Source organism: Lynx canadensis, chromosome A1 (genome assembly GCF_007474595.2).
Source record: "Lynx canadensis isolate LIC74 chromosome A1, mLynCan4.pri.v2, whole genome shotgun sequence".
NCBI lineage: Eukaryota > Metazoa > Chordata > Mammalia > Carnivora > Felidae > Lynx > Lynx canadensis.
The window spans coordinates 108359957-108376181 of record NC_044303.2 but is presented as its reverse complement, the minus strand read 5'-3'; the positions used below and the strand labels follow the sequence as shown (position 1 = coordinate 108376181).

At 37.9% G+C, this 16225-nt stretch overlaps 1 protein-coding gene across 4 annotated transcripts in view; it reads right to left on the bottom strand.

Annotated features, from left to right (window-relative positions):
• CDC42SE2 (CDC42 small effector 2) overlaps window positions 1-16225 on the bottom strand; it is a 131528-nt gene that overhangs the window by 29796 nt on the left and 85507 nt on the right. For all 4 annotated transcript variants that reach the window (XM_030317568.1, XM_030317592.1, XM_030317585.1 and 1 more), the window contains exon 3: window positions 6423-6764. In XM_030317568.1, coding sequence (XP_030173428.1) covers window positions 6423-6476 — 54 coding nt within the window. In that variant the 5' untranslated portion in view covers window positions 6477-6764. The remainder of the gene's footprint in view (window positions 1-6422; window positions 6765-16225) is intronic.

Here is a 16225-nt window from a genome sequence, read left to right as displayed (position 1 = left end):
GGCTTACAGAAAGTAACATTCAAAACATTACAAAAAGACCATGTTCTTTTCCACTTGTTTTGTTCAAAACCATTCAATGATTTCCCATTTCATAAAGAACAGAAACCATGAAGTCTTTTCATGGCCTGAAAGGCCATATAGGAGCAGGCCCTCAGCAACCTCCCCGACCTCATCTCCCAGCACTGTTCCCTGGGCTCACAGCCACTCTGCCTTCTCTGATGTTCCTGTCACACACACAAACTCTGCACTTGCAGAGCCATGCACTCTCAGTCCCTCTGACTGCATGCTCCAACCTAAGGATCATGTGTTTTATTCCCCTCCATCTTTGCTTAAATATCACTTCACCAGACGGGCCTTTCCTGTATACTCTTAACACCCCTATTTCTCCTCTATCTCTGCTCCCTGATTTCCTTTTCCACACAGCAGTTCTCCTCAGCTGACATCACAAACACTTATTTATTCACTAGGTTTCTCCTTTACTAGAGTGAAAGCTAAGACAGCAGAAACAATGCCTGCCATCACTACCTAGTTTACTGCAGAAATAACTGGTGTGATAGTATATGCAGTAGCATACATTAACTGTGTGTATAGGCCTAATTAAAGTAACACATTTCAGTGACAAATAGCATTAACAAAATATGTGATGAAATATTATAAGTGGAAGGCATGTAATATAAATGGAAAAGTGGGGGAGGGTTGTAATTAATATTCACTATTTTGAGGATACCTTAGAAGTTTATTACCTTGATTGTGGTGATGGTAACACAAGTGTATGCATATGTCCAAATTCACCAGACTGTATACATTATTATGTGCAGTTTTTTGTATACCAATTATACTTAAATAAAGCTGGAGGAAAAAAGAAGCCCTCCAGTACTCTAATGCACAATACTAAGTAAAGAATCACTAGAGCCCTAAAAAGATCTGACAGATCTTTTCATTTTTTTTTAAAGAAAATTAAGTTACAAAGCAGCAACCATCCAAGTTTATTACTGTAGCTATATCTAATAATAGTAACTACAACATTAATAAATATAGTCAACTTGAAAAGTTAGGATTGCCATGGCTCAAAAAATTTGAGACTCCTTTATTCTCTGTACTGCACTGTGAAGTGAATGAGTGGGAAGAAAAAGTATGATCTTGTGCCACTACACAGAAAAATGCATCTGTTTTCTTCCCATATTGGGTTGTTTCTTTTTCATACGTGGAATGTGCAAGAGCAGGCGGTGGCAAAGAACGAGTGGGAGAGTTGGCATGCAGCACTTAATTTCAGTAAATACTTTAGAAAACTTCAGAGATGACCAAGCAGCTTTCAAACAAGGCACTCTTGATACGTCTCATAGAACTTCAAGGATATGTTTTTGAAGACTGTAAATACATAAAACTATTAGTGCATCCTTTAAATGTTTTTCTGAGGCCAATAAGCAAGGTATTCTTGCACTGTAACAGCCACATGGCCTTGTTAAGTTTTGTGTTCTTTTTCTTGGCAAGCCAAAAATAAGAACTCAAATGCCCATGGAATTCTTATGATGGAATATCTCATGCAAATATATATTATTAAACAATAACAGAATACTGACGTGTTGTATGTGTGCAAAAAACTCAAGGTGTATGTAAATCCTCTGTGTAACAGAAAATGTATTTCTAGAGTTTCATACTTTCAATTCCAAGGCTTTATGCTCCTGTGGTCTACTCTCCTAACCTATATTTTTCTATTTTAGCTATTAGTGCTTATACCCACATCACATACTGGAACAGGACTCACTTTACTATTTACATTATGAATAATGACAATGAAAAAGTCAATGTTAAAAATTATAGCAATACTGACTTCTGGTTTCCAGGCTGGCATGTAAAGAGCGTGGCAAGATTCACTCCCTTCCACACTCAAGGAAAGAGTTGAACAAACTGAAAACAAATAACTCTTCTTACTGAGATCATCATCAAACTGAGATCACAGAACTGCTGCCCCCAAAACCAGATAGACAAACACAGAAAGTCACAACTTACTGGAGCAGAAACCCATGATGAGGAACTTCTGGGTACCCAGGACCAGTGTAGGAAGGCCTAAACTCTAAGTGATGAATTACTGGAAGAGGAATGTACACGAGTCTGAGAGTTAAGTACTTCAGGGGGCCCAGTCTTAGTTTCACCTCCAGGAACTCTACTATATACTTAATTGAAGATCAAAGAAACATCTCCTTGTGCTTCAACAAAGAGAGAGAAAAGTAGGTATTTTTAAGTCAGACACGGCGTTTTGTTCTTTTTTTTTTTTATTTTTTTTATTTTTTTTTTTTTTAAATTTTTTTTTTTTTCAACGTTTATTTATTTTTGGGACAGAGAGAGACAGAGCATGAACGGGGGAGGGGCAGAGAGAGAGGGAGACACAGAATCGGAAACAGGCTCCAGGCTCTGAGCCATCAGCCCAGAGCCTGACGCGGGGCTCGAACTCCCGGACCGCGAGACCATGACCTGGCTGAAGTCGGACGCTTAACCGACTGCGCCACCCAGGCGCCCCACGGCGTTTTGTTCTTAACAAAGGCTACAATCATGACAAACTATTGTACCCCACACCTTACCAACACATCAATAAGGCTTCTACATAACAGGAGAATACAACTGAAAGAAGTAGACATCTCAGATCTTATTTAAGAAGTCTCCAAGCAAATGCAAAGAAAATATGGCACAAAAACCAATATACCAGAGGAAATTTTATCTTCTGACACCAACAACTACAGTAAACATGGCCTAACACCGAGACAGATAAACATAAGTTGGCCTGTTCACTTCAGTTCCTTTATTCGCTACTATATCTGACTCTCAACAAAATATTACAAGGCATAAAACAATATACCCACAATTCAAAAATTCCATAATTTTTAAAACTGGTGAAAATGTAATCCTTGATAGTATCATTTATAACAAGTTACACACAATAACTTAAATGTACAGGTAAACACACATTCACTAAAATATATATTCATATTATGTTTAAATTAGAACCTTTCCCATTAAAGTCAGGAAAAGCAATGATGTTCACACATCGCTGGCACTATTCAACGTTATACTGGAGGTCTTAGTTAATGCAGTAAGACAGCAACAGGACAAAAGATTTACTTACTAGAAAAAGATTAAAAAAAAAACATTGTTACCATAAAAGATATTTTGAAAATATAAAGTGTTCAATAAGTTGTCTGGTTAAAAGATAAGTGGATAAAAATTTTTATTTCCTATATACTAGTAAAATTCTATTAGAAAATGTAATAGAAAAACAGTTCGATTCACAACAGTATTAAAAGACCCTAAAATATTTAGAACAAATCTAACAAGAATCGTGCAAAATGATGAACTAATGATGAATGATGAAGTTTTAAAGCTTTTCTAAAAGAATATTAAAAGGTTTATGTAAATGAAAACATATGGTATGTTTCTCAAAGGGATTGTCCAGAATTTTGAAGACATCAATTCTCACCCAATTACACTCTATATATAATGCAATCCTAAACACCTGTTGGATTAGAAATATGCATTATAGGGGAGTGTGGGTGGTTCAGGGAGTTGAACGTATGACTTCGGCTCAGGTCATGATCTCACAATCTGTGAGTTCAAGCCCCACTTTAGGCTACGCGCTGACAGCTCAGAGCCTGGAGCCTGCTTCGGATTCTGTGTGTGTGTGTGTGTGTGTGTGTGTGTGTATGTGTGTGTGTCTGCTCCTCCCCCACCCACGCTCTGTCTCCCACTGTTTCTCAAAAATAAATAAACATTAAAAAAAAATTTTAAAAGGGGTGCCTGGGTGGCTCAGTCAGTTAAGCTTCTAACTTCAACTCAGTTCATGATCTCAAAGTTAGTGAGTTCGAGGCCCACATCAGGCTCTGTGCTGACAGCTCAGAGCCTGGAGCCTGTTTCAGATTCTGTGTCTGCCTCGCATTCTCTGCCACCCACACACACACACACACTCTCTCTCAAAAATAATAAACATTTGAAAAAAAATTTTAATTAAAAAATGTGTTATGAAATATTTTATATAAAGAAAAACCTAATAAGGAACCATATAAAAACCAGCTACCTAACAAAATATTACCAACATAGTTGAAAAACAGTATCTATGGAATAGATATCCTCTATGATACAGCAAAAATTTACTTAGTAACTACAGCAATTAAAGCAGTATGGGAGTGACACAGATGTAACCATTATGAATAAAACCAAAAGAAAAAAGAGACTTCAGCAATGGACCTTGAAATATATGAAAAAACATAGTATATAGTAAAAGTGACATTCCAAATCACTAATACAAAGATTATTTAATATACTGTCTGTAGAGGCTACTGGGTGTCTCAGTCGGTTAAGCATCCGACTTCAGGTCATGATCTCGCGGTTTGTGAATTCGAGCCCCACATCCGACTCTGTGCTGACAGCTCAGAGCCTAGAGCCTGCTTCAGATTCTGTGTCTCCCTCTCTCTCTGCCCCTCCCCTGCTTGCACTCTGGTCTCTATCTCAAAAATAAATATACATTAGAAAAATTTTAAAAATAAACCAACTGTCGGGGCGCCTGGGTGGCGCAGTCGGTTAAGCGTCCGACTTCAGCCAGGTCACGATCTCGCGGTCCCGGAGTTCGAGCCCCGCGTCAGGCTCTGGGCTGATGGGCTCAGAGCCTGGAGCCTGTTTCCGATTCTGTGTCTCCCTCTCTCTCTGCCCCTCCCCCGTTCGTGCTCTGTCTCTCTCTGTCCCAAAAATAAATAAACGTTGAAAAAAAAAAAATTAAAAATAAATAAATAAATAAATAAATAAATAAATAAACCAACTGTCTTTAGATAGCTGATTAGCATGAAAGAACAGACCCCTACCTCACACCACACAAAAGAATCTTCCATACTTCATGGATCAAAGAGTCAAATGTAAAAAACAAAATTATAAAAGTTGTAAAAGGGGAAATGGCAGAGTAAATGGCACAAGGAATCTGCATCCAAACACAACAAATGCATTGGCAAAATCTGTCTTGACAGAACTATTTTAGAACTCTGGAGTCTGTTCAAGGCTTGCAACCTCCAGGGAAGACTTGGAAGATAAACTACAGTTAATTTCCCCTCAATCTCAGTTCTTACTAGAGTAGCAGCTACCCATCCCCCCACTCCTAGCTGTGCAGAGCAGCTTACCACATCTTGCAGAGCCAGGGTGGGCAAAAATCAATCTGTCCTCTAATTACCTGTGCTTCTCATCACAAAAGAGCAAAGAGGTGGGCAGCCCTTGTACCTCTCCTTCTGGTTCAGCCACTTGTAGGGGATTTAAAAGCTGGCATCCTTTCTCCTCTCCCCCCAAATCCCTTCATTTTTTCATTTTTTCCCCCTTGTGGAACCAGACATAAAAGACTAAGACATTCAAAAATCACTGCATGTATACCCAAGAAAAAATTTAAAAGTGACTGCACATGCCCTGGAAAAGGCTCAGAAAATATCTGAGAAGACTTTAAGATTACACCTCATTCTTCCTTTTATGGTCTTATAAGTGTAAACCAAACAATACAAACTCACTTATTCAGCCAGCCAGCCACTCCACCCGGCTAACCAGCTGGCATCTATAGCTACATTCTCCAAGGTAATAGATCTGATCCTGAAAATACAAAGTAAATATAGTCAGGGTCCCTAAAGAATTAAAAGTGTGGTAGCGAGACTGTACAAGGGTTATTTACCATGCAGAAGCTCCATGTCATAACAGAAAAATGAACTAAGGAGCTAGTAGGAATAAAGATGAGGTAATGGCTAAGTCAGGAAAAAGCTGGTGGAGATTTTATAGAGGTTATTTGATGTACACATCTTAAAAGATGAAAAGAAAATGAGACTTTGGAGGGCAAGATTTAGGAAGGGTTAACAATATGAGTGTACAGGTTAGAAGGCACAAAAGTGGGGCATGTACCAAAAAAAGTCAGCTAAGACCACTTACTATCTATAGGACTTTGAGCGAAAAACTGAATCTATTTCAACTGAACAATAAGGATAATGGTATCTTCCTCAGAGGTACTGTGAGGAAAAAGAGGTAGTAGGTCAAGAAGGATGTAAACGCAATCTGGCTGCCACACCCTCCACCTGCTAACTTCCAAGGCCAACTCTACTGTTTTACCTCAAATTGGAGTCTCCACCTCTCACTGTTCCTCTAGAAGCCATGTACTCGGTAGAGGAGGACAACATCCTCACTCATGTACAATGATCTAGCACAGTTCTTGACACATAGTATTTACCCAAAAAACAGGTGTTTTTTTTTTCTTTTTTTCCTAACCAGATGTTCAGAGTTCCCCTAAACTACTTTCTGACACTCCTGAGATCTGCCCTCCAATTACTGCTACAGTCCTGATTCTCAGCTTAAGAACCAGTGGTATGTTTAATAAGCACCCCACCCAATCTGTACACATATTACATCATACTTACAGGCTGAGGCTGTTCTGCAATACAGCAGTTGAAACATAACCAGAATTCACTCATGCTTATAGTCCACAGTATAAATGAGCACCAATGAAGTTCTTGAATCTTAGCTCAGGAAGCTTCACAAAGCACGCTCCTTGAGATGCTGAATGTCCAAAGATGCCAAAAAAATAATTTTATTACTTCTCTGTGTTTTTGCTCCTGGAAGTCAAGTATCTTATACAGATAATTCAATGAAGAAAGTCAAACTGTCTTTCTTTTTTGCTTCTGGCTCTACAGAAACTTGTTTCTGAACCACCAGGAAGGTACAAAAGTTCTTGTCTTGACTCAAGGCCTCCAACAGGTAATCTAAAAAAAAAAAAAAAAAAAAGAAAACAAGTTATTTTACTGATCGTTAGATGCTTTTATTTTCTCAATCTGTGATAAAAATATTTCCCTACAACATAAGCATTGAAAAAAAATCAAGATTTTAATAATCTGATATTTGACAAAAAATTTTTAATGTTTATTTTTTTACTTTGAGCACGTGAGCAGGGTAGGGGCAAAGAGAGGAAGGGAGAGAATCCCAAGCAGCCCCCACGCTATCAGTGCAGAGTCCCAGTGGGGTTGGATCTCACAAACTGCAAGATCATGACCTAAGCTGAAATCAAAAGTAGGACGCTTAACCAAGTGGGGCACCCAGGCACACCACAAAAATTTTTGAACACTTTTTTTGAGTGTTAGGTATTAAGAATATAGCAGTGAAATAAAACAGAAACCCTTGCTTTCATTAGGCACCCTATTTTATAACTATAAAAGTATTAATTATTCTAATAAATTTATCTAATCACTAACTACAACACTATGACTGCCATATAAAAGTCTCAAATTCCAGGCAGAAATACTGATCATTTTCATGTTTCTTCACTTGAACACTGATTTCAAAAACAACCCAGAAATAACTGGTACAGCAATCAATTCTTCTTACTCATTTTGTGAATTAAGACATTAGATCCCTGCCACCACCATCACCACAATCAGTGTCAGTAAAAACAGTTTATATCCCACTGGTAGTCAACCAAGCTGAGTCGATCAGAATACATGTCTGCCAATATTCTTTGTGGACTTGGGTTAAGAGTGAACCTATCTTTTCTTCTTGACTGCCAAGATGTTGATTTTAAGGCTTTAGCCAACTAAATTCCAAACTTCATGTAGATGACCATTCTGAGATAATAATGCTGACAAGCAGACAAGAGAGAGGAGAAAATTTAGATGACATGAATCTCTGCTTCCTGTCATCCCTAAGACTAGTGTGACCTATGGGCCTGAGCTCTGTTTTTGTGAGGCAGTGTTTCTCTCTCTGCAGCCTGAAGCTACACTGAAGTGGATTTATATCACCTGCAGTCTAGTACAATTATCATGTGAAGATGTCCAGTAGACCACTGGATATACAGCTTTGAAACCAAAGAAAATTCCTTGAATTATCAAGAGATGATAAACGAAGCAATGAATCTGAAATTTTAAAGTAGCATATAATAATAAAGAAAGCAGTATCATGAAAAGCAAAGAGAATCTAATAGAGAACTCTAAGTAAGTAAGCATTATTAAGTTAGTTAGGTAAGTGAGTTACTAAGTAAGCAAGTCAGGAGCATTTAACTGATGGGTAGAGAAAGAAAAGTCTACCAAGAATATCTGAGTGCTATCAGAGAGAGAGAGAGAGAGAGAGGAAGAAAACCAGCTACTTTGGTGATCCTGCTTCAAAGAGGAAGGAGATAACGTAACTAACTGACATGGAGAGAGCAAAGAGAGAAAAGAGTCCATCAGAATATGGGCAGCGAGGAATCTGCTTGGGATTCTCTCTTCCTCTCTCTTGAGTGTACATATGCACGCATGCTCTCTCTCTCTCTCAAATAAATAAACATTTTTAAAAAAGAAGACAACGATGAAGAAGAAGAAAGGGCAGCAGTTACATGGCCCTGGTTACATCTGTTTCAGTAAAGTAGTATGGGCAGAAATCAGATTAGAGTGGGTTAAGAAGTGAGTGAAAGGTGAGAAGCAAAGGCAACAAATGTTAGGAAAAATTTCCAGAAAGACGGGATACGAAGTTTTAGGGGTGCCTGGGTGGCTCAGCTTGATTAAAGCATCTGACTTTGGCTCAGATACAATGAAGAAAAAAGCCATCCTGGAAATGAAAAGATCAAAGACCAAAGATGCATTAACAATATTCCTCAAAGATCTGTTAACATCTTTGTCCCAAGCAGTCAAACAGGTATCGTATGTTTATAAATTTTTGAAAAAGTTATCATAAATTTATAAGCTATGCAAACTATAAATCATAAACCATCACAGGCCCTGAATATTAAGTGAAATAACATTCCTCCTTTTCACTGTCTCCAAAACCAGGACTCGTATAACAGGAATGATAGTAATTTTTATATTCGTACACATGAAGATCTTCAGTAAAGATAAATGCATCTTATGTTTATGTCACAAATGTGGTACTCTGCTTCTACAAAGTCCAGAAAACAAGTCTCCTAACATACCACAGAAAAATGACATGTTAAGATTTAAGCCTACATTTAAAGAGAAAGATGAGAAGGAAGAAAATTTACATTCTTGCCATAGTTAACAATTCAGAACAGGGAAGATTTATTTTCAAGCAAGGATGAACATTCCTCATCTCACTCAAACTTCCAAAACAAAGAAGTGGCAGTGTTACAATTGATTCTGTCCGCTGAAGTAGGTAAATAATATGAAGGTTTAAAGGCTCAGAAGAACAGTATGTTTCACTTACTTCCTTCTTAGGAAGAATATAACAGGAAACAGTTAAATTCACAATAACATGAACATTATTTCAGTGTTGCATTTAAGAAGTTTAATTCCACCCTGAATCAAAGACAAGAAGTCACTGTAAATAAGTCATTGAGATGAAACAAGCATGGCAGAGGGAATACAGTCAATAATAAAGTAGTAACTTTGTGTGATAATACATGGAAACCATACTTGTGACAAGAATTTCATTATGTATGTAACTGTCCAATCTCTATGCTGTAAGCCAGAAACTATGTCAACTATACTTCAATTAGAAATTTAAAAAAATTTTAAAGATAAAAAAGTCTTTGTGAAATGAAGTATCTTTTAACCAGTTCCATACATCTCTGTTTAAAACTGAAAATTCTTTATGCTCATCATTGCTGCAACACAAACAGACATGGTAAAACTCCAAATCTATTGAAATATGAGGTTAATTTTTTTTTGTTCCAAGTTTTTATTTAAATTCAAATTAGTTGACATATAATATTGGTTTCAGAAGGAGAACTTAGTGGTTCATCACTTACATACAACACCCAGTGTTCATCCCAACAGGCACCATCCTTAATGCCCATCATCCATTTAGGCCATTCCCCCACCCACCCACCCCCTGCCACCTCCCCTCCAGGAACCCTCACTCTGTTCTTTATAGTAAAGTCTCTTACAGTTTTCCGCCCTCTCTCTTTTTACCTTCTTTTATTTTTTCTTCCCTTCCCCAAGTTCATCTGTTTGGTTTCTTAAATTCCACATATAAGTGAAATCATATGGCATTTGTCTTTATCTGACTTATTTCACTTAGCATTATACACTCTAGCTCCATCCTGAAATCTGATGTTTAAAACTACTGTTTAATTTAATTTTCTTATCTACATATAAAGTCAGGTAAGTTTCCTTATCTGGAAATTATGTTTTTCAGAAACCACCTTTAAATATTAATTTTGGATTGGGAGGTGTTGTGGTTTTTTCTCCTTTTAACCAAGTGTGCTTTCTGTTTAATACTTCAAAATAATAAACGGCTTCCTAATTTACAATCCATAATATTTCATTATGCCACATTTTACCAAATTCAAAATTCCTTCCCATTTAAAGCACAGCTATTCATTAATTTGTGAATTTTAAAATATACAATTTCCCACTTTCAGGTAGTACTTTGAAAATGACATTCACAAGACTTCCTTCATGTTTAGTTGAAGAATTATTTTTTTTGAAGTACACTAATCTGTGCTTTGTTTTTGAAAAGCATAAACAGCTGAAGTTATTTCCACCTAGATAATACATCTGGAGAAACATACTTTCAGACCAAAAGGTTATTTGCAACTCCACAGATGTGTATTTGTTAAGTAAATACATAACTCTAAAAATGGTTCAAACATGCCTTGGAATGTCATGCCAATACATTTTCCATCTTCTTCCTTTTCTTAAACTTCCTCTTTAGAATTATTTTTCGGAAGTGTATAGACTTAAAATATTTATACATACCCATCTTGAGAGAAGTACTAAATTTATCACAAAAAATGTCACTAATAATATATATATATAATAGTTACTTTCATTTCTTGAATTGCCAGTTGCTTAAAACATGCAACATGATGTTGCAACAACATCAAAATCTACACTTGGCTTGAAACACAGCTCAGCATATGCTGGACATGTAAGGGGTCAGACTGGTCTACAGACCAGAGACTATTTCACAAACACAGAGATTCGCAAGATACAAAATTTTAGTAAAGCTTGCAGTGAATTATCTGGCAATTTATCAACTGAGCAGAGCTTCCTTGAATTAAAAGCTGGTCTCTTGATTTTTAAAGAGATTGGCATGAATAAAAAACTGTGGAAGTATTCTCCACCATCAGCTTCCTCTCCTCCTCACTTTCTGCACTTAAATGCTACAGACATTTGCTTTATACTTGTATGAAAACGATTGCTATAACAATGTAAAGAACATCCTACCCACAGTAAAACTGTTTCTTAGATAAACTTCTAAAGAAACAAAAATAAAGCCTTGATGTAAGACACAAGAGGCGCACCTAGCTGGCTCAGTCACTTGAGTGTCCAACTTCAGCTCAGGTCATGATCTTGCACTTTATGAGTTTGAGCCCTGCATTGGGCTCTCTGCTGTCCGTGTAGAGCTTCCTTCGGATTCTCTATCCCCCGTCTCTGCACCTCCCCTGCTCGTGTGCCCCCCCCTTAAAAACAAACATTCTAAAAAAACAGGAAAATGAGAAACATATTTAGCTAAACAATTTCTTTTTTGTAGATTTTAATTTTTATTTTTTTCCAATATATGAAATTTATTGTCAAATTGGTTTCCATAGAACACCCAGTGCTCATCCCAAAAGGTGCCCTCCTTAATACCCATCACCCACCTTCTCCTCCCTCCCACCCCCATCAACCTTCAGTTTGTTCCCAGTTGTTTGGTTTTTTTTTAATTTTTTTTAAATGTTTATTTATTTTTGAGACAGAGAGAGAAAGAGCATGAATGGGGGAGGGGCAGAGAGAGAGAGGGAGACACAGAATCGGAAGCAGGCTCCAGGCTCCGAGCCATCAGCCCAGAGCCCAACGCGGGGCTCGAACTCACGGACCACGAGATCGTGACCTGAGTTGAAGTCAGACGCTTCACCGACTGAGGCACCCAGGCACCCCTGTTCTCAGTTTTTAAGAGTCTCTTATGCTTTGGCTCCCTACCACTCTAACTTTTTTTTTTCCTTCCCCTCCCCAATGGGTTTCTGTTAAGTTTCTCAGGATCCACCTAAGAGTGAAAACATATGGTATCTGTCTTTCTCTGTATGGCTTATTTCACTTAGCACCACACTCTCCAATTCCATCCACGTGGCTACAAAGGGCCATATTTCGTTCTTTCTCATTGCCACGTAGTACTCCATTGTGTATATAAACCACAATTTCTTTATCCATTCATCAGTTGATGGACATTTAGGCTCTTTCCATAATTTGGCTATTGTTGAGAGTGCTGCTATAAACATTGGGGTACAAGTGCCCCTAGGCATCAGTACTCCTGTATCCTTTGGGTAAATTCCTAGCAGTGCTATTGCTGGGTCATAGGGTAGGTCTATTTTTAATTTTTTGAGGAGCCTCCACACTGTTTTCCAGAGCGGCTGCACCAGTTTGCATTCCCACCAACAGTGCAACAGGGTTCCCGTTTCTCCACATCCTCTCCAGCATCTATAGTCTCCTGATTTGTTCATTTTGGTCACTCTGACTGGCGTGAGATGATATCTGAATGTGGTTTTGATTTGTATTTCCCTGATGAGGAGCGACGTTGAGCATCTTTTCATGTGCCTGTTGGCCATCCGGATGTCTTCTTTAGAGAAGTGTCTATTCATGTTTTCTGCCCATTTCTTCACTGGGTTATTTGTTTTTTGGGTGTGGAGTTTGGTGAGCTCTTTATAGATTTTGGATACTAGCCCTTTGTCCGATATGTCATTTGCAAATATCTTTTCCCATTCCATTGGTTGCCTTTTAGTTTTGTTGGTTGTTTCCTTTACTGTGCAGAAGCTTTTTATCTTCATAAGGTCCCAGTAGTTCATTTTTTTCTTTTAATTCCCTCGCCTTTGGGGATGTGTCGAGTAAGAGATTGCTACGGCTGAGGTCAGAGAGGTCTTTTCCTGCTTTCTCCTCTGGGGTTTTGATGGTTTCCTGTTCTCACATTCAGGTCCTTTATCCATTTTGAGTTTATTTTTGTGAATGGTGTGAGAAAGTGTTCTAGTTTCAGTCTTCTGCATGTTGCTGTCCAGTTCTCCCAGCACCATTTGTTAAACAGACTGTCTTTCTTCCATTGGATGTTCTTTCCTGCTTTGTCAAAGATGAGTTGGCCATATGTTTGTGGGTCTAGTTCTGGGGTTTCTATTCTACTCCATTGGTCTATGTGTCTGTTTTTGTGCCAATACCATGCTGTCTTGATGATTACAGTTTGTAGTAGAGGCTAAAGTCTGGGATTGTGATGCCTCCTGCTTTGGTCTTCTTCTTCAAAATTACTTTGGCTATTCGGGGCCTTTTGTGGTTCCATATGAATTTTAGGATTGCTTGTTCTAGTTTTGAGAAGAATGCTGGTGCAATTTTGATTGGGATTGCATTGAATGTGTAGATAGCTTTGGGTAGTATTGACATTTTGACAACATTTATTCTTCCAATCCATGAGCACAGAATGTTTTTCCATTTCTTTATACCTTCTTCAATTTCCTTCATAAGCTTTCTATAGTTTTCAGCATACAGATATTTTACATCTTTGGTTAGATTTATCCCTAGGTATTTTATGCTTCTTGGTGCAATTGTGAATGGGATCAGTTTCTGTCTTTCTGTTGCTTCATTATTAGTGTATAAGAATGCAACTGATTTCTGTACATTGATTTTGTATCCTGTAACTTTGCTGAATTCATGTATCAGTTCTAGCAAACTTTTGGTGGAGTCTATCGGATTTTCCACGTATAATATCATGTCATCTGCAAAAAGTGAAAGCTTAACTTCATATTTGCCAATTTTGATGCTTGATTTCCTTTTGTTGTCTGACTGCTGATGCTAGAACTTCCAGTACTATGTTAAACAACAGCGGTGAGAGTGGACATCCCTGTGGTGTTCCTGATCTCAGGGAAAAAGCTCTCAGTTTTTCCCCATTGAGGATGCTGTTAGCTGTGGGCTTTTCATAAATGGCTTTTATGATCTTTAAGTATGTTCCTTCTATCCCGACTTTCTCGAGGGTTTTTATTAAGGTTGCTGAATTTTGTCAAATGCCTTTTCTGCATCGATTGACAGGATCATATGGTTCTTATCTTTTCTTATATTAATGTGATGTATCACGTTGATTGATTTGCGAAAGTTGAACCAGCCCTGCATCCCAGGAATGAATTCCACTTGATCATGGTGAATAATTCTTTGTATATGCCGTTGAATTCGATTTGCTAGTATCTTATTGAGAATTTTTGCATCCATATTCATCAGGGAGATTGGCCTGTAGTTCTCTTTTTTTACTGGGTCTCTGTCTGGTTTAGGGATCAAAGTAATACTGGCTTCATAGAATGACTCTGGAGGTTTTCCTTCCCTTTCTATTTTTTGGAATAGCTTGATAAGGATAGGTATTATTTCTGCTTTAAATGTCTGGTAGAACTCCCCTGGGAAGCCATCTGGTCCTGGACTCTTATTTGTTGGGAGATTTTTGATAACCGATTCAATTTCTTTGCTGGTTATGGATCTGTTCAAGCTTTCTACTTCCTCCTGATTGAGTTTTAGAAGCGTGTGGGTGTTTAGGAATTTGTCCATTTCTTCCAGGTTGTCCAGTTTGTTGGCATATAATTTTTCATAGTATTCCCTGATAATTGCTTGTATCTCTGAGGGATTGGTTGTAATAATTCCATTTTCATTCATGATTTTATCTATTTGGGTCGTCTCCCTTTTCTTTTTGAGAAGCCTGGCTAGAGGTTTATCAATTTTGTTTATTTTTTCAAAAAACCAGCTCTTGGTTTCATTGATCTGCTCTACAGTTTTTTTAGATTCTATATTATTTCTGCTCTGATCTTTATTATTTCTTTTCTTCTGCTGGGTTTAGGCTGTCTTTGCTGTTCTGCTTCTATTTCCTTTCGGTGTACTGTTAGATTTTGTATTGGGGATTTTTCTTGTTTCTTGCGATAGGCCTGGATTGCAATGTATTTTCCTCTCAGGACTGCCTTCGCTGCATCCCAAACCGTTTGGATTGTTGTATTTTCATTTTCAATTGTTTCCATATATTTTTTAATTTCTTCTCTAATTGCCTGGTTGACCCACTCATTCTTTAGTAGGGTGTTCTTTAACCTCCATGCTTTTGCAGGTTTTCCAGACTTTTTCCTATGGTTGGTTTCAAGCTTCATAGCATTGTGGTCTGAAAGTATGCATGGTATGATTTCAATTCTTGTATACTTATGAAGGGCTGTTTTGTGAACCAGTATGTAATCAATCTTGGAGAATGTTCCATGTGCACTCGAGAAGAAAGTATATTCTGTTGCTTTGGGATGCAGAGTTCTCAATATATCTGTCAAGTCTATCTGATCCAATATATCCTTCAGGGCCCTTGTTTCTTTATTGACCGTGTGTCTAGATGATCTATCCATTTCTGTAAGTGGAGTGTTAAAGTCCCCTGCAATTACCACATTCTTATCAATAAGGTTGCTTATGTTTGTGAGTAATTGTTTTATATATTTGGGGGTTCCTGTACTCGGCGCATAGACATTTATAATTGTTAGTTCTTCCTGATGGATAGACCCTGTAATTATTATATAATGTCCTTCTTCATCTCGTTACAGCCTTCCAGTAGCATGATAAATAGTTCTCCATCCCCTCACTCTCAATCTGAAGGTGTCCTCAGGTCTAAAATGAGTCTCTTGTAGACAGCAAATAGATGGGTCTTGGTTTTTTTATCCATTCTGATACCCTATGTCTTTTGGTTGACGCATTTAGTCCATTTACATTCAGTGTTATTATAGAAAGATATGGGTTTAGAGTCATTGTGATGTCTGTAGGTTTTATGCTTGTAGTGATGTCTCTGGTACTTTGTCTCACAGGGTCCCCCTTAGGATCTCTTGTAGGGCTGGTTTAGTGGTGACAAATTCCTTCAGTTTTTGTTTGTTTGGGAAGACCTTTATCTCTCCTTCTATTCTGAATGACAGACTTGCTGAATAAAGGATTCTTGGCTGCATATTTTTTCTGTTCATCACATTGAAGATCTCCTGCCATTCCTTTCTGGCCTGCCAAGTTTCAGTAGAGAGATCGGTCACGAGTCTTATAGGTCTCCCTTTATATGTTAGGGCACGTTTATCCCTCGCTGCTCTCAGAATTTTCTCTTTATCCTTGTACTTTGCCAGTTTCACTATGATATATCATGCAGAAGATTGATTCAAGTTACGTCTGAAGGGAGTTCTCTGTGCCTCTTGGATTTCAATGCCTTTTTCATTCCCCAGATCAGGGAAGTTCTCAGCTATGATTTCTTCAAGTACACCTTTGGCACCTTTCCCTCTCTCTTCCTCCTCTGGAATACC